General features: G+C 51.8%; 1 protein-coding gene across 1 annotated transcript in view; it reads left to right on the top strand.

The window, feature by feature from the left end:
- The window catches only part of CATSPER3 (cation channel sperm associated 3), a 57,745-nt gene extending 40,466 nt beyond the window's left edge, over positions 1–17,279 (top strand). Inside the window, exons 4-8 of the mRNA XM_004282109.3 lie at positions 3,152–3,334; positions 4,032–4,172; positions 4,529–4,648; positions 5,544–5,701; positions 6,543–17,279. Coding sequence (XP_004282157.1) covers positions 3,152–3,334; positions 4,032–4,172; positions 4,529–4,648; positions 5,544–5,701; positions 6,543–6,648 — 708 coding nt within the window. The 3' untranslated portion in view covers positions 6,649–17,279. The remainder of the gene's footprint in view (positions 1–3,151; positions 3,335–4,031; positions 4,173–4,528; positions 4,649–5,543; positions 5,702–6,542) is intronic.
- The last annotated feature ends 558 nt before the right edge of the window (positions 17,280–17,837 follow it).

The raw sequence follows: 17,837 nt of genomic DNA, 5'->3' as shown, positions 1-17,837 counted from the left end.
CATTATGTAGCATCCTTCCTTGTCTCTTGTAATAATGTTTATTTTAAAGTCTCTTTTGTCTGATATGAGTATTGCTACTCCAGCTTTCTTTTGATTTCCATTTGCATGGAATATCTTTTTCCATCCCCTCACTTTCAGTCTGTATGTGTCCCTTGGTCTGAAGTGGGTCTTTTGTAGACAGCGTATAAACGGGTCTTGTTTTTGTATCCATTCAGCCAGTGTATGTCTTTTGGTGGGGACATTTAATCCATTTACATTTAAGGTAGTTATTGCTATGTATGTTCCTATTATCATTTTCTTAATTGTTTTGGGTTTGTTATTGTAGGTCTTTTCCTTCTCTTGTGTTTCCTGCCTAGAGAAGTTCCTTTAGCATTTGTTGTAGAGCTGGTTTGGTGGTGCTTAGTTTTCTTAACTTTTGCTTGTCTGTAAATGTTTTAATTTCTCCTTCAAATCTGAATGAGATCCTTGCTGGGTAGAGTAATCTTGGTTGTAGGTTCTTCCCTTTCATCATTTTAAATATGTCCTGCCACTCCCTTCTGGCTTGTAGAGTTTCTGCTAAAAGATCAGCTGTTAACCTCATGTGAATTCCCTTGTATGTTATTTGTTGCTTTTCCCTTGCTGCTTTTAATATTTTTTCTTTGTATTTAATTTTTGACAGTTTGATTAATGTGTGTCTTGGCGTGTTTCTCCTTGGGTTTATCCTGTAAGGGACTCTCTGCGCTTCCTGGATTTGATTGACTATTTCCTTTCCCATGTTGTGGAAGTTTTCGACTGTAATCTCTTCAAGTATTTTCTTAGACCCTTTCTTTCTCTCTTCTTCTTCTTGGACCCCTATACTTCGAATGTAGGTGCGTTTAATGTTGTCCCTGAGGTCTCTGAGACTGTCCTCAGTTCTTTTCATTCTTTTTTCTTTATTCTGCTCTGCATTAGTTATTTCCACTATTTTATCTTCCAGGTCACTCATCCGTTCTTCTGTCTCAGTTATTCTGCTATTGATTCCTTCTAGAGTATTTTTAATTTCAATTACTGCGTTGTTCATCACTGTTTGTTTGCTCTTTAGTTCTAGCTCCTTGTTAAACGTTTCTTGTGTTTTCTCCATTCTATTTCCAAGACTTTGGATCATCTTTACTATCATTACTCTGAATTCTTTTTCAGGTAGACTGCCTGTCTCCTCTTCATTTGTTAGGTCTGATGGGTTTTTACCTTGCTCCTCATCTGATGCATATTTCTCTGTCTTCTTATTTTGTTTAACTTACTGTGTTTGGGGTCTCCTTTATGCAGGCTGCAGGATCGTAGTTCCTCTTACTTCTGTTGTCTGCCCCCAGTGGGTGAGGTTGGTCCAGTGGCTTGTGTAGGCTTCCTGGTGGGGGTGACTGGTGCTTGTGTTCTGGTGGGTGGGGCTGTATCTTGCCCCTCTGATGGGCAGTGCTGCATCTGGTGGTGTGTTTTGGGGTGTCTGTGAACTTAGTATGACTTTAGGCAGCCTGACTGCTAGTGGGTGGGGTTGTGTTCCTGTCTTGCCAGTTGTTTGGCATGAGGCGTCCAGCATTGGCGCTTGCTGGCCCTTGGGTGGAGTCGGGTCGTAGTGTTGGGGTGGAGACCTCTGGGAGAGCTCTCACCGATTAATATTCCATGGGGCTGGGAGTTCTCTGGTGGTCCAACATCCTGGACTCAGCTCTCCCACCTTGGAGGCTCATTCCCGGGACTAGATTTCTGAACCTTCTAGACTGCAGAATAATGGAGCCTGTCTGGATAGTGCTTGAAGAACGTGGCCAAGACCAGCGGTCAGGAGTCAGTCCCACACAGGCTTCCGGAGAGCGTGACTTTTGCTGCACGGCTGTTCTCGAGGCTGCTTGGCTTTGACCTCGGGTGGCACTGGGCCTGTGCACTAGCCTGGAAGTGGGAGACCCAACCGGGGCCTCTCCCTCATCCTTCCAAGGTACCTCAGGTTCTTCCACGTGGCCCTGCCCCTCCGCACCCTGAAGATGTCACCTGCAGACTGTGTCCCATTGTAGCCTTTTTCATGAGTTCTTACCTCTTCAGTCTTAGCAGTCTTGGGAAAGAAGTTCTGTCTCTCTTGCAGGATTGGAGGCAATTTTTTTACAGCTCAGTTCTTTTGGAATTAATCCCTTAACACTGATTTTTCTTCCCTCAAGGAGGGGAGGGGGGCGTCGGGTATGCATTCACCCTTGCAGGTAGCTGCCAAAGTGGTCCACATACAGGGCAGCCAGCCCCAGTGCTCCTGGGTTGTCTCTCTGTTTTGCACTTTACCCCAGACTGTCAAAACTTCACTGTCCTGTGTCCCAGCTCCACCAGTACCTCCCTTCCTACTGCTAAGTCAATAAATAGTATCTTGGCTTAGAAAGAGGTGCTTTTGTGGTTGACTGTGGTGGCGCAAGGCAAGGGGCTGGAGAATGTGTTCCCGCTCTGCCGTTCTAGCAGAGTGTGACTGTGACCAAGGCATTTTGCTTCTTTGAGCCTCTGATCCTGCATCTTGAAATGGGAACATCTTCCTACCTTGACATGGTATCTGTGACAGTATCAAGGTAGCTGAACACGTATATGCAAGACTCCAGGGCATGGAGAAGGAACGATGAGGCATGGGAGATAAGACAAACACCCATCTCATGGGGGAAGACTGAGGTCCCAAGGTGGAGACCTGCCTGTGAAATGGGGCCCAGAAGAATTGAGAAATCCTATTCCTCTCAGCCTTCTTCATTCCCACTCCCAGGGTAGTTCCCATACTCCTCCTTGGCCTGGAAGAGCATTCAGGGCTGGCGCCCAGCTGAGGGGTGGGAGCAGGGCACCTTAGGATGACCACAGAGGCAGGCTGGGGTTCAAGTGGAGTGCTTAGTGGTGCTGATGGGGAGACTGCACGAGACCTGGGACACCACGGGTGATCCACCCGTGGGCAACTGAGCGTGGATGCCAGGCACTGATGAACCACTCTTAGGTTGGTCCAGCCCTCAGTCTGGGCACAGTTACCATTCATTCACTCATTCATTCATCCAGCCATTTATGGAGCATCTGCCATGTGCCAGGCAAGGCACTGGATTCTGGGGCAGCTGGTGTCGGGACGGGCTGGACCCCTGTCCTCTGAGTCCAACCCAGCCTTGCAGCCTGGCCTAGTCCCAGTGCCTGTGCCTTGCAGACACTCATCAGCGCCATGGGGCAGACAGCCTGCACCGTGGCCTCCGTGCTCGTCCTGCTCTTCGTCCTGATGTACGTCTTCGCTGTCCTGGGCTTCTGCCTATTTGGAGTTCCAGAGAGTGCTGACCTGAATAACTGGGGGAACCTGGCTCTGGCCTTCTTTACCCTCTTCAGCTTGGCCACGGTACCGTGTTTGGGAGCCGCGGTAGGGGCAGGGGACTTGAGAAGGGACTGGCAGCTGGTGTGGGCGTGTGGACATGCTGGGCCTTACTTGGGGGCCTTTCCCATGTTCAGACACTTAGCTGGTCTGGGGAAGCTGGGGGCTGGCCTCCTAGGACTAAGGATAGGCCAGTGCCCTGGCCACAAGATTATCTCTAATCTTGTGACTCCCTAGAGCATCCTTATTTGTCCCACAGGGGTGCAAAACTTTCAAAAAGTTTTCAAAAGACAATTCATTCAGATTAAGTTGAATTTAGAAGGGAAACCCATGTCACAGAGCCTTTTTGGGAACAGGCTGTCACAAAGCCACCCAGAAGAAGCCTGCAAAGCCCAAGTCTCAGAGTCTAGATTCTGTTGGACTCTGGAAGGATCGGGGTCTCTCCAAAGGAGGGCAGAGAGGCATTGTCTTTTGGGGAGGGATGGAAGGCCTTTTGGAGGAGAGCCCTTAGGGCGCCTTGATCAGCAGCACCCCCACCCAGTGGTGCCGTGCAGCTCCAGGCCAGCACGTGTGCCCTGGAGTCAGAGCATTAGGGGCTGTCGCAGGGCTGATGTGGAAGGAAGCCGGCCTGCTCCTCGGTGGGGCTGGGGCTCCCCACGGTGGGTGAGAGGAGGCCTGCCGCTCTGGGCCTAGGCGCTCAGCGTACCCTGCCTTGCCTGAGCAGGTCGATGGCTGGACAGACCTGCAGCAGCAGCTGGATGCCCGGAATTTTACTCTGAGCCGTTCATTCACCATCATCTTCATCTTGCTTGCCTCCTTCGTCTTCCTCAGCATGTTCGTGGGTGTGATGATCATTCACACGGAGGTGAGGTGGTGCTTGTAAGGATGGGGGAGTGGTAAGTGTGGCAGGCGGATGGGCCAAGTCTCAAGGGAGGACACTGAGCGATCTCCCTCCTGAAGTGGAGGGGGGGTGACCAGGCTCTACCGCAGCCTGACTCTTTTCCCTGAGCCCTGCATTTTCCCTCCCTCAGGATGGTGGCCTGCAGGGTAGGTGCTTAGGAAGTCACTGCAGCTACAGTTGGCAGCTTGAGCTGGGGGCTGGCCTGTGAGGGGATCCTCCTGCTGAGGGGCCGGAGCAGCAGTGGAAGACTGGGGAAGAAGGAAGACGGGAGTGGTGCGCACTGAGAGCCCATATCTTACCTCCATCCTCCCACCCTCTAGGACTCTGTCAAAAAGTTTGAGCGGGAGCTGATGCTAGAGAGACACATGACACTCATGGAAGAAAAGCATGTGATTTTGAAGTGGCAGCAGGAGGAGGTCAGCAAGCTGATGCAGACGCAGGTAGGTGGTCTCCATGGGCCGGCGGACAAGCAGAGGGACAGTCAGGGCTGAAGGAACGGCCAGGAAGATGGGCCTGGGGGCCTGCGTGGAGGGCGGGTGGCCTTAGGCATCTGTGGCACTTGGTAAGTCAGCTACTCACCCCCCCTGTACTTTTCAGAGTCTGACGTTATTCTCTGTATTTTTATGTGTCTCTGGACCTCTTCAAGTGTTGAGTGTTGTGATTATCATATTTCCCTCCTTCATGGGCAAAACTCCATTGCTGGGCCCTTTGCCTGGAGCACTCTTGTTCCTGAGGACTCGCTGGGTGCCAAGCAGGCTTCGTCCCCGTCCGCTGAGTGGGCGAGGCCACGGAGGCCCTGACAGGTGTTACTAACCTCAGTTTTTCTAAACTGGAACAAGAGTGAGCACAGTGGGCTGGAGATTTTCTCTCAAGCATGATACAACTGTGAGGGGCTGGAGGAGCGTCCTCTCTTTTCGGCCGAAGTGCTCTGAGCTGCCGGGGTGCTCGGCCGGGTCGTGAACAGCATGCTGCCCCTTTCTCCGCCAAGTGGCTGGTGCCTTCCTCCTCAGCCTCCTCTCTGAGGTGGAGATGCCCGCCTGTCTCGGTGTGCCCAAGGTTTGTCCAGAACAGGGTGAAATGCTGAGCCACGCTCAGGCTCTCACCGATTCCTTCCTGTGTCACCTGTCCTCACGTCAGGGATGGTGGCTCACCAGGTGACCTCAGTCAGGGGGGTCCAGGCCCAGAAGGGGTTGGGGTGAACTGTGATTGGACTCAGGACTCATCCTGGGGCCAGGGTCAGGCCTCTGCCTGGCCCCCACGTGGAGGGGCCCCAGGTCTCTGTGCAGCCCGGTCACTACCTCCTCATCCTTGCTCTCTTTATGCTTCCCTCTCTAGAAGAATGTTGACCACAAAAGTTTCACTGAGCTGGTGGAGAAGTTTAAGAAGACCCTGCGGCACACTGACCCCATGGTCTTGGATGATTTTGGCATTAGCCTACCCTTCATTGATGTCTACTTGTCCACTCTGGACAACCAGGATGCTACCATCTACAAGTCAGTCCCAGCTCCGCTGACCTGGCCCCAGGCCCAGGGGGGCAATGGCTGATGTGCAGGGCGGGTCGGGCGAGGCCCTTCCTGGCGGTGTACAGGGGCTGGGCTGCTGTGCGGACGGGCCTGTGGCTGGGGGAGACTCCACCCACTGGCCTCCCCAGCCCACCCTGACCTGTTTTTAAATATTGGCTCCTCTGACTCTCCAAGACCCTCCTCACCAAGCACTTTTCAGAGGGCCGAGAGAACGCTGCTGGCTGGCAAGTCAGAAGCTGAAGCCCCTGGCTTGGTACTGTGTGACTCTGGCAAAGTCTTTGTCCCTTTCCTACCTGGCACAGGAGGGGCTGACTATGGAAGCAATGTGTGTGAAGCTCTGAGCTTGGCCTGGCCCAGGGCTATGCTCAGTGTGAGTTAGCTGGGGTCCTTCTGGCCATTACTTGCAGGAAGGGGAGGTGCACGATTAGCCTGGTTTCTCAACAAAAGCTGCCTTGAGGGCTTCGCAGACAGGAGGAACTAAAAGGAGGGGATCTAGGGATGACCAGTGTTGGCCCAGGCGTGGACCAGGCAGCTTCTGGGCACCTCCACGGGCTCACCTCGCTCCGAGCCCAGGAGTCTGTTGCCTCCCACCTGACACATGCGGTGAAATGACTTTACTCCTGGGGCCACAGGTAGAGGGGCACAGCCGGGCTCCCAGCCCAGCCCTATGTGGCTCTGAAGTCCTCGCTCTTCCGTGACCCCACACCTACCAGGAGTGGTGAACGTGCGGGTGCGAGAGTGCCGTGGGCAGGGCCAGGGCGGCATGGAGCCCACTCGTGAGCTCAGGCCTCCTCTCCTCCTCCATTTCCAGGCTTCAGGAGCTGTACTACGAGATCGTGCACGTGCTGAGCCTGATGCTTGAAGACTTGCCCCAGAGGAAGCAGTCCCAGTCCTTGGAGAAGGTCGAGGAGAAGTAGTGGGTGTGGGCACCCAGGCACCGAGGGCCTCCCAGGCTGTGACACCCTGTCCCGCCAACTAAACACAGGTTTTCTGAGTTGGCCTCTTCACGGTTGCTGTGATCATGGCATTTCTCCACCTTTGGGAATTGGGCCTGAGTAGATGCCCATGAAGTCTGATTCCTCCCTCACATGACACAGCCAGACCTTGGGAGTAGGGAGTGGGGAGAGGGAGGCTCAAGGCCCCCCCTGACCAGAAGACACACCTAGGGTCCACACTGGCTCTCTCCTCCTTTGACCCCAGCATCAAGGACCCACCGGGTTCCTGGGTAAGCCACCTGAGGACCCTGGACCGAGAAGGGCTTCCAGCCGCCCCATAAGAGTGCGTGGCTCCTTTGAGCTGGTGTGGCCCTACTGATCCTGGAAGCTCTGCTGCCCTCATCTTTGTGTGTGTGCCCACACCTGGCAGAGCTACAGCTCTCTCTGTGCACCCAGAGCCCTGGAGGCCCCTCTTTGGGGTTCTACTCTGCTTCTCCCAGGCTCACAGTGATGGTGGTGCCCCAGGGGTGCAGCCGTGACTGGAAGGATACTGTTGTGTGGCGTGCAGTTCAGGGGGGCACCTCATGCAGGGGCCAGAGGACTGGCAGTATCGGGCGCTTTGGGCTGCTCCCTCCCCTTTAGTTAGAACTCTTTACTCGAAAGGTGGCATTTTTCTGTGTCGTCCCTGGCCACATGACTGCCACAGCTCGCAAGGTCCTGGCGCCATCCCGGCCCAGCCACCACGGAGCCATCTGAAGGCCCAGGTGGGGCAGGGTGGCTGGTACCCCTTGCTCCCGACTGGCCAGACCAGAGGCCCGGCAGTGCCCCCTCTGCTCCCATTTCTGGGGAGTGTTCTTGAGGCCTGTCACCTTGGCGGTGCCCTATTCTTAGAGGAGACATGAGTTCTGGGTTGAGCTGTGGGTGGGAAGCCAGCATCTGTAGCTGGGTGCCCAGGCCCACCCTGGGGAGTCAGGTCAGTAGAAAACATGTAGAATTGAGAATGGCTGGACAAGGGTCCCATGGGGGTCCCGTGGGCTCCAGGCCTGGATGACGGCACCCCTGAAGCCAGAGGACAAGGGCTGGTGGAAGCCTTTACTCGTGGTTTCATTCACCCGACTACTATTTCCTGAGCTGTGCAGGGTGCTGGGGGTTCTGTGACGAGAAAGCCACAGTCTCGTCCTGGCCCTCTTGGTGCCCACGGTTATCTAGGGGAGACAGTCATCCGGCCAGAACGGATGAGAGAAAATTTCCCTGAGGAAGTGACAATAATTGTGTGAATGCAGAGAGCATGTGTCTTCTAAGATACTCAGATCATTTCCATTTGCAAATGATCGCACTCAGGACCAAACTGAGAACTGTGTGAAACGGTGCCAAGAAGGATCGCTCTGGAGCGTGAGACCCATCGCCGTGCAGTGGGGGAGCCCTGTGAGGGCAGGGCGTCTGGCCTCGCTCCTTCCTCAGGTGGAGAGAACTTCGTGCCAGTGCCCTGGGAGGTGGCCCTGAAGTAAGCGGGGTGTGCACCCAGTACCTAACTGTGAAGGGGGCGACTCTTGGCTGGGGGCTTCCGGGGGGGCTCTGGTGGGTGCAGCCCAGTCAGCCCAGGATGCAGGCCTCAGGCAGTGGCTCCGATTCAGGACTGGGATAAAGCAGACGTTGCCAACTGCCCACACTGGATGTGCCAGTGTTGCATGGGGGAATGCGGAAACATCTCCGCCTGCTGTCACTAGGAATCGTGGGAGTTGCCCTAGGCCTCTGGGAGTGAACAAAAGATTTAAAAACTTCTGCAGGGAGGCAAGTTAGTGAGTACCATGGTTTTAGAGTCAGGAAACTTGGATTCCTTAATCAGGCGACCTCGGGCAAGGTGTCTGGTCTTTTGAAACCTCAGCTATTTCGTCTGAGAAATGGGCTGATAAAACTGATAAAACTGTTCAGCTATAAAGATCAAATAAAATACATGTGACAGTGTAAAAAAAAAAAGAGACACAGTCAACTATGGTTCGTGCTTCCTGGCTGTCAGCTCTGCCTCTGCTGTGAGGCCAGCTGCCGTGGGCTTTCCTGATCAGGGGCTGAGAGGGACTGGGCCAATGACGAGGTGGCTGGGGCGGGGGGGTGGGAGTGGTGAAAGCGTGGAGCTGAGAGCAGGAAGCAGAGATCAGGAACCTGGGGCTGGGTGGGGGGAATGCGTGTCCAGGTGGAGCTGGTACGGGATGGCCGGTTGCACCTGCAGGGCCCGGTCCCAGCAGGGAAGCCCAGGCACGGGCTGTGGGGCTGTGGTGTGGGAGGGCAAGCTTCCTTTAAGGGCACAAGCAGAAGGCTTTCACAGAGCAGGGAGCTGGGAGAGGGTGATGTGCAGACGGCTGGCTCAGCACTGCTGGCAGAACAAGCCACTGGATATTTGGTGTAAAGTCCCAGAGCAGCATTTCTGTTTGGCTCTCTTTGCCTGCAGAGCAAACACTGGCAGATTGGAATTCCCACTTGGGCTCTCACCAACTCAAACAGGCTTGGCCAAGGCTTTCAATTGATTTGCTTGGGGCAGAAGTGGCTCTGCTTGCCCAGGCCTGGCTGTGGAAAGCAGGACCCTCCTCCTCCTTCCCCCAGCGTCGGGATCCAGCAGAGCTGTCCCCAAATGGCTCGCCCACCTTCCATCCTGCCAGCTGGGTGGTTTGGGGCTGCAGTGGGATACCCGGGACCTGGGTCTGAGTCTTCTGGTCACACCCAGGCCCTCCCCCAGCTCTTGTAAGAAGGATATGGAATCCAAGTCTAGAGGTGTTTGGAAGGTGGCTGGATTTTGGGGTTTTTTTTAAACTGCTTGTTGATTCCACCAGCAGGAAGCAGTCTCTATAATATGGAAATCCAGGCAGGACTGAGACTATAAGTGCTCCTCTTCAGTCCAACAGCCCCTAAAAATCCAATACTGAGACGCTGGAAACTGCACATCTTGATGTTTTCCCCAAATGTGGGTGAGACAGGACACCTTGTACAATGAACCGCCCTTCCCCAGGTCAGGAGGAGACGGCTCTGAATTCCTAACTAGGCTACTCAGAAAGGAGAGGTAATTGTTGCTGATTCTAGTCACAGGGGTTGGGAAATTAGGAGAAAGGAGCTCAGTGTGATGGGGTGAGAGTTACCAACACACGAGCACCCTACTCTTCCCCACACCCTGCACCAAGAATTTCGTCTGTGCTTGGTCTGCCACATGCCGCACCTTCCCCGAGTTCTAGCTCTGATTTCACTTAAGGCTTGGTGTGATGCAGCCCTAGGGGGATGGGGGAGGCAGGGCTGGAGAGCTGAAGGAAAGGGGAGCATCTGTGCTTTCTCGGTGGGCTCCTGGCTTCTCCTTCACTGTGGAGAAGCAGGGTAATGGGCAAGGCTCATCGGACCTACACGATAGGAGCCGGGACATGGAGGAGGAAGGAAGTAAAAGCCAAGGCTGGGAGTCAGAGACTTTGGACAGAGGCTCCGACCCAGCTGGAGGGTGAGAATGGAAAGGGGACAAATGGAGACAGCAAGTATCCTTGTAGGGTGACAGCTGGATCCCCACTGATGTTCCTTGAGAGAGGCAAATAATGATGGAAATTATTTAGGGATGATTTTTGGTTGCTGAACTGTGTCTTTTATTTATTTATTTGTTTTTATTTTTAAAAATTAATTAATTTATTTATTTTTGGCTGCGTTGGGTCTTTGTTGCTGCACAAGGGCTCTCTCTAGTTGCGGCAAGCGGAGGCTAATCTTCATTGTGGTGCACGGGCTTCTCATTGCAGTGGCTCCTCTTGTTGCGGAGCACAGGCTCTAGGCATGCAGGCTTCAGTGTGGCACACGGGCTCAGTAGTTGTGGCGCACGGGCTTAGTTGCTCCGCGGCATGTGGGATCTTCCCAGACCAGGGCTCGAACCCGTATCCCCTGCATTGGCAGACGGATTCTTAACCACTGCGCCACCAGGGAAGCCCTGAACTGTGTCTTTTAAAAATGGAGCCCTATGAAGAGATTCAACCACTTGGGGTCTGCATGATGTTTGGGTGACGTAAAGGGGGCGGTGTGTAATAAGGACCTCTTAGGCTAAAATTGGGATATGTTTAGAGGGCTTTACAAACCACTGACTGAGCTCCCAGCTGTGATCTGAGGCCTCTAGGTGAAGTACCCCTGAGGGTGGTGGCACCAAATGTGACTGGCATTTTGCAAAATGAAACTGAGGTCTCAAAAGGAAGGGTGGCAGAGGCCATAGGGGGATGAAGAGTCTGCTCTAAAACTCTGAGGAAACTGGAGGTTGACCCCAACTTTTGTAAACTGGTGATGGGGCAATGACCTTTCACAGCAGAGGCACCCCACTGCCCAGAGCTCGGTGTCCTGAGAGCACAGCTGCCCCTTGACTCCCTTCTTCCCCACTGGGGCCTTGATGCCTGGGATTGGGGCATGAGATGGAAAGACTCTTCAAAACATGCTGCTGGGCCAGCGAAGGAGGAGTCCAAGCAGAGGTCAGGCCGAGGCTCCAAAGGTATGGCCTGTTCTCTTTGGCTGTGGAAAATACCACCTTCTGTTTTATCAGTAGTTCTGTTTAAGACACTTTGACATACATGATTTGAATCTCATAACAACACTTAGGTACTTTCATTATCCCCATTAAACAGGTGGCAAAACTGAGGTTCAAAGAGGCAATTAACCTACGCAAGGCTGTATAACTAAGGGGGAAGAACCAAGCGTGTCTGGCTCTAACTGCTGCTATAATAGGGTGCAACGTCCTCTAGGGAATTGTTATCCTCACCTTATAGGTGGGCAAGCGGCGCTCAGAGAGACTGTTACTTGGCAAGATCATCACTGGAGGGCAGAGTTAGTATCTGAACGCAGACCACACATGTACCCCTCTGCTCTACTGTCTCACAGCAGCCTTGTTTTTTCTTATCAAAGCTATTTTTTGAACCTTAGGAATCAAGCCCTGATTCCCTCCTGAGCAGGGCCTGCCTCTGGGAGGAGGGAAGGTGGTCTCTCAGACGGGTCTCATTTAGCCAGTTTCCTGGCACCTTCTTGCTGCCTGGTGGAAGCTCTGAAGTCTGCTGGTCCAGCGGCTCCTGGCTCGGGAGCCCTGGGAGCTCCAGAGATGGAAAGGGCAGCAGGAAGCAATCAGTGTGTGGCACCTAATCAGGAAATTATAGCTTGGGCAGAAGAGGGGTTAGGCTTAGAAGTCACCCTTCCCTGGGTTTCAGTCAAGCAGGCCCACAGGCAGGCTTGGCTGGCCGATGGGATGTGCTGAGCGGGCGTGAGCTCAGCAGGCAGGATAAGCCAGCCTCGTCATTGCTGCCCAGGAGGCTGGCTTCCTAGGTGGGGATGATGTATTCCAACCTTTCTGGCCCCCTGCCTGCTCCTGTACCCACTGATACCTCATCAGCAAGGGGAGAAGCTGTGGGCATCAGAGGGGGTACTTTGGGAGGTTCTTGACCTGAGTCGGTGACTTTTTACCTGATTCTTGAATAAGCAAGTGGAAAAGGTGTGAAAGAAGTGTCAGGTGGAAAAAGCCAGGTGCAGAACTGTACATACGTGACACCATTTGTATTTAAAAAAAAAGAAGTGAGAAATAAATAAAACCACACACACAGTGGCAGTGAGATACTCTTTCAGGTGGCAAGGATGATAGACGAAACCTAGTATTGGCCAGGGCATGGAGGTGGCACCCCCGTTCACTTTGGCAGTGCAGATAGGTGTGGCTCTTTCAGAAGGCAATGTGGTTTAGATTTTATGCGTGTGTTCCCATGGCCCAACAGTTCTGCTTATGAAATTATCCTGAAGAGCCAAATGACAAATGCACAGAGATGCAGGGATAAGGATGTTTACCGTGGCCTGTTGTGATAGAAACACAGCAAAAGAGATCAAGGAATTACTTAATGCCCATTGGTGAGCCGACTGGCTGAATTAGTATGAGTCCATACATGTGGCCCCTAAAATAGTGATTTGTTGATAAGAGTAGATGTTCTTGACATTATGTGATTGAAAAAGTGGCTTCTGAAGCAGCATGTGGTCTGCCGTCCTTTGTGTATCACCGAGTGAGTGTACGTAGCCTATGTGTACATGCACGTGTGTGTGCTGAGCGATGTCTGGAAGGATCATCATGTTAGTAGTGGTTTGGTGGTCTTGACTTTGTCCTCACACTTTTCTGACCTTTTTGAATTTTAAGAATCAGTATGTAGTTTACAATCAGGAGAAACAATACAATTTTCATCTTGAAAAAAATGCTGGGAATTCCCTGGTGGGTCAGTGGTTAGAACTCCGCGCTTTCACTACCGGGGCCCGCATTCGATCCCTGGTCGGGAACTAAGATCCTGCATGCTACACGGTGTGGCCAAAAAAAAAAAAAAAAAAAAAGTTAAGCAGTGTGCGTGGGTGTGTGTGCGTGTGCGTGCATGCATGTGCATGCACAGCTGTGCCTGTGGTAGGTGGAAGGGCATTCCAGGCAGAAGGAACCACAGGCACAAAAGAAAGAGGGTGGGAGCTGCGAAGCTGGTGTGGCCACAGCCTGCAGTATGGGCGAGGTGGTGGGGAGATTGGGGAAGTACATTGAGTATGATCCTGAGTACCGCAGCTTGGCAATTTGGAAGCAGGAAAGTGACCTGGCCAGATTTGATTCTTGCTTCCTCTCTGAGAATGACCTGCTCCCCCTCACCTGGCATTTAAGACTTCTCTATTCTGTCTCCCCCTTCCTCTCCCCATAGCTTCCAGGGCTCCCCTTTGCCCAGCTCATTCTCACCTCCACTCCTGCGTACCCATTCCCATCTGCCTGTCCTTCAAGACTCAGCATTAGGCCCTCTCTAACAGGAAGCCGTCCCAGATTGCTCCGGTTAGCCTTGATATCTCCTTTTTCATACTCTCACCCTTGAACTTTCATAACTGACCTTAAATCAGACCATAATTCCTCTAGAACCAGGACAAGGGCCGTGGACTGAGAGGTTATGCTGTAATACCTGGATGCCAGTGATGGATAGACTGACATCTGCCAGCATTAGAGTCCTGATGGGGGAGGGAGAAAGCAGGCAGCAGAGGCCCAGGAGTTATTTTGAGCCTATCATGTCACAGGCACAGTGCCAAACACTGCACATAGCTTTTCACATTTATCCCCATTGTACAGATGAGGAAACTGAGGCTTAGAGAGGTTATGTGGCAGTAAGTGGTACGGCTCTGAGTAGAACCCAGGCTCTGTCTAACTCTAGAGCCCACACTCTTAACCTCTGTGACCTACTTGTCTCTGGTTCTCATCCCCCCAGAGGTTGGCAGGGCTGGGCCTGTCGTGGGGCCTTCTTGTGCCTTGCTGCCCCAGACCCAGTGGAGATGGATTTCAGGGTGGGAGGGTGATGCCATCTCACTCAAGTGGTAGCTCCTGACCCAGTGGAGGATCTGGGGCAGTGCAGCATCCCTGCTGAGGCCTTGGGAGTGCCACTGTCCCCAGTGACATAAAGTGAGATATTTCCCTGTGGGCCAGCTGGCAGGAGCATTGTGGGGGAATCTGGAGGGGAGGAGGCTGGGCATGTTGACCAAGGAAGAGCTTTCCCACTCAGAGATTCTCCAGTAGCAGGAGGTCAGTGAGATGATAAAGGACAATTTTGTGCCTCTGAAGTAACAGCACACCTGAAAGCCTTACATACTGTTTGCGTCCATGGTCTCTTCAAACCCTGACAGCAAACCCCAAGAGGCAAGCAGGCAGACCCAGTGCCCACTGACAGAAGAGGAAACTCGGGCTCCGGGAAGGGACAGCCAGGCCCTGGGGAGGAGCCCAGCCCAGGGGCTAGAATCCAGAGGAGCCCTGGCCTCTCCCGGGCACCTCCCCCAGCCAAGGCTCAGTGGGTATCCTTGCCTTGATGGACTGGGCCAGTCTCTGTGAGCCTGGGGGGCTGCCCGGGGGTGGCCTCAGTGGAGACTGAGGAAGAAGCAAGAAGCTTTGGAGGCGTGGGCACCAAGCTCGGGAGAAGCCATGAACTGTGTGTGCCTGTACTCAGGACCAGCTTCCGAGACTCAGCAGGAGTGCTAGTTTGGGAGATGGAGGGAGGGTCCTTGGCCACACTGTCTTGTGTGAGTGTGTGTGTGTGTGTGTGTGTGTGTGTGTGTGTGTGTTTTGTCCAAATATAGCCTTTATTAGATCATGTCTACTCAGAGGAAGAGAGGTGTGTGCATGAAAAGGCTGGAGGAAGGGTGGGGATCAGCGTCCATTCCAGTGTGTCCTGGAAAGTTCCCAGCGAGGCCACAGCGGGAGCGGTTTGGGGAAACCCTTGCTGGCCCCGCCACCACCTGGCAAACGGCATAGTGGCCGGCTGCTTTGTGGCTGCAGTGTCTTGGAGGGTTTGCCAAGCACTTTCCGTGAAGTCACTGGGGCGTTAAGCCCTTTGTTCAATTAAATGGGTTAATGTGCTCTGTCTGATTCTGATGAATACTAATAATATAATGTGATAATGGCGGTAATGGTGCTCTCAGCCCCGATTATCCCACGTGCCGCACTGTCCCAGGCACAGAGGGAGGTGCAGCTCACATTCCCGCACACTCAGGCCTCATTTTCCACTCATAAAACCCCATTCTTCAAAGCTTTTCCAGCCCAACTCCCTATATCCATTTTCGGGACAAATTACCAACACTTAAAAAAAATTGGTCCATTTTGCATAAAAGCCAAGTCCAAATTACTGTTACTTTCCCCTCTATGTTTTGAAATTTCAAAAAGAGAAGGGTGGGAGCTGAGGGGGACACAGGGGATGGAGAGAGGAGGCAGACAGGGAAAGAGGGAGAAAACCGTATGAACAGGGAAGCAAAAATCAAGCTTTCTTGTTTCAGTAAAAACGTATTTCTGGAATGATGTTTCAGTTTACTCAGGCAGAAAAATCAGAAATGGTGTGCTTATTAAACAGGCTAAGTAAGCGTGACTATTTTTAGTAGTGCAGTAAAACCTTGGTAATTTGGACCTCTTTAAGAAAGATTCCATGATCACGCTGGCTGGCAGGCACACACAGTGTGTGTGTGTGCACGCGTGTGGGTGCACGTGTGTGTGTGAAAGCAAGGTAAGAGTGTAAATAGGCTGCTGAGTTGGAGGATTAGGAGGGCGGGGCTGGGGATGCAGCGAGGGGACAAAGGGGACAGGGATGGGCACACTTACTGCTTACGAGAGCCGTTTTTAAACTGAGTTCTCTCTGCTTTGCAATATACAAGAGCATTACAGATTCTTCTTCTCTCTGAACACTCCTCTTGGCACCTACTAATTTGGCATCTGTTTAAAGAAGAAAGTATTTGAAAACAAAAATTTCACTTCTATAAAAATCTGTAAAGGTTTACTTGACACCACCTGTCACACTGGCCTGCCCCCAGCACGAGGCTGAATCCTGGGGGTTGACACATCATCCCAGGGAGGTGATGAATGACCCCTCTGGGGTGAGGACAGGGACCTGTAGGCAGAAGGCCACTCCCTGTCCTGCAGATCGCAGTTCTTTGCATTTTTAAAATAATATTTGATGTTTCATTCCATCATGACAAAAGTAATACATGCTTAGTGCAAAAAACTTGGAAAGGAAAAATGAAAAAAAAAAAAATCCCTTATTTCCCAGCACCCAGAGGTAGCTGGTGTTAACACTTTGTTAACACATCCAGAAATTTCTCTGTACTTGTGTAAAAATAAAAATGGTACCATGCTTATATAATGTTCTGTAGCTTGCCTTGTTTAGTGTTTTGACAAAGAAACTCAGTTTTTAAAAAAAGGCAATGGCAAACCTATTATTTAATTTTATGCTAAACTTATAGAGAAGTCATCGGCCCCATTTACTTTCTCTTGGCCATATAGTAGACACTCAGTAGGGGACGTGTCCTTAATGGGGTCCCACTGCTATGCTGCACAGAGGGATGGAAGATGGGGTGAGGGCCACAAGGGGGTTCAGCTGTAACTGGGGCCTCAAAGGGTACCAGTTGAAGAGGGCGGCAAGGAAAGGTTTTCCAGCAAGCACCACCCCAGCTCTGGTAGTGGGTTCAGCCCCCAGGAGTCCTGGGCACCAGTCTCTGAATGCCTCTCTGGATAAGGTAGAGGCATAGACACAGATACACATTTTTTTTAAGTGTGATAAAATGCACATAACATGAAATTTACCATTTTAACCTTTTTTAAAGTGCACAGTTCAGTGACATTAAGCACATTCATATTGTTGTGCAACCATCACCACCATCCATTTCCAGAACGTTTTCACCATCCCAAAATGAAGCTCTGTACCCACTAAACACTAACTCCCCATTCCCCTCTCCTCCCTGCGCCTGGCAACCACCATCCTGCTTTCTGTCTGTATGAGCTTGCCTATTCCAGGTACCTCATATAAGTGCAATCATACAATGTTTGTTCTTTTGTGTCTGGCCAATTTCATGTAGCATAATGTCTTCAAGGTTCATCCATGTAGTAGGGTCAGAATTTCCTTCTGTTTCAAGGCTGAATGTACATACCACATTTTGTTTATTCATCTGTTGATGGGCATGGGTTGCTCCTACCTTTAGGCTATTGTCAATGATGCTGCTATGAACATGGGTGTACAAATATGTGTTTGAGTCCCTGCTTTTGTTTCTTTTCGGTATGTACCCAGAAGTGGAATTTCTGGATAATATAATAATTCTGTTTATTTTTTTTTAAGGGAATCACCATACTGTTTTCCACAGCGGCACCATTTTACATTCCTACCAGCAATGCACAAGGGTTCTAATTTCTCCACATCCTTACCAACACTTGTTATTTTCTGCTCTTTTGGTAAGAGCCGTCGTAATGGATGTGTAGTGGTATCTCATTGTGGTTTTGATTTGCATTTCCCTAACGACTAGTGATGTTGAGCATCTTTTCATGTGTTTATTGGCCATTTGTCTTCTTTGGGGAAATGTCTGTTCAAAGTCCTTTGCCCATTTTTGAATTTTTGTTGTTGTTGTTCAGATACACTTTTAAAAGCAGCGCCAGGAGCTGCCAGTGCTGAGAGGGGGGAGGGAGGGAGTGAGGGGAGGAGGGCAAGAAGCAAGAGAAGAGAGGCAGGAGCAGGGAGAGGGAGCAAGGCCAGGGTGTGCCTTGTGGAGTGAGGCATAAAGCGGGGCAGCCCTTCACTTCATTTATTCAGCAGATCGTTACTGAGCACCGACTGTGTGCAGACACTCTCCACGCATGGCTGTCCACACCTGTTTGCCGCTACATCCTG

The sequence above is a fragment of the Orcinus orca genome, chromosome 3, assembly GCF_937001465.1.
Source record: "Orcinus orca chromosome 3, mOrcOrc1.1, whole genome shotgun sequence".
Lineage (NCBI taxonomy): Eukaryota > Metazoa > Chordata > Mammalia > Artiodactyla > Delphinidae > Orcinus > Orcinus orca.
Note: the sequence above shows the minus strand (reverse complement) of the source record. Positions and strands in the feature narration are given on the sequence as shown.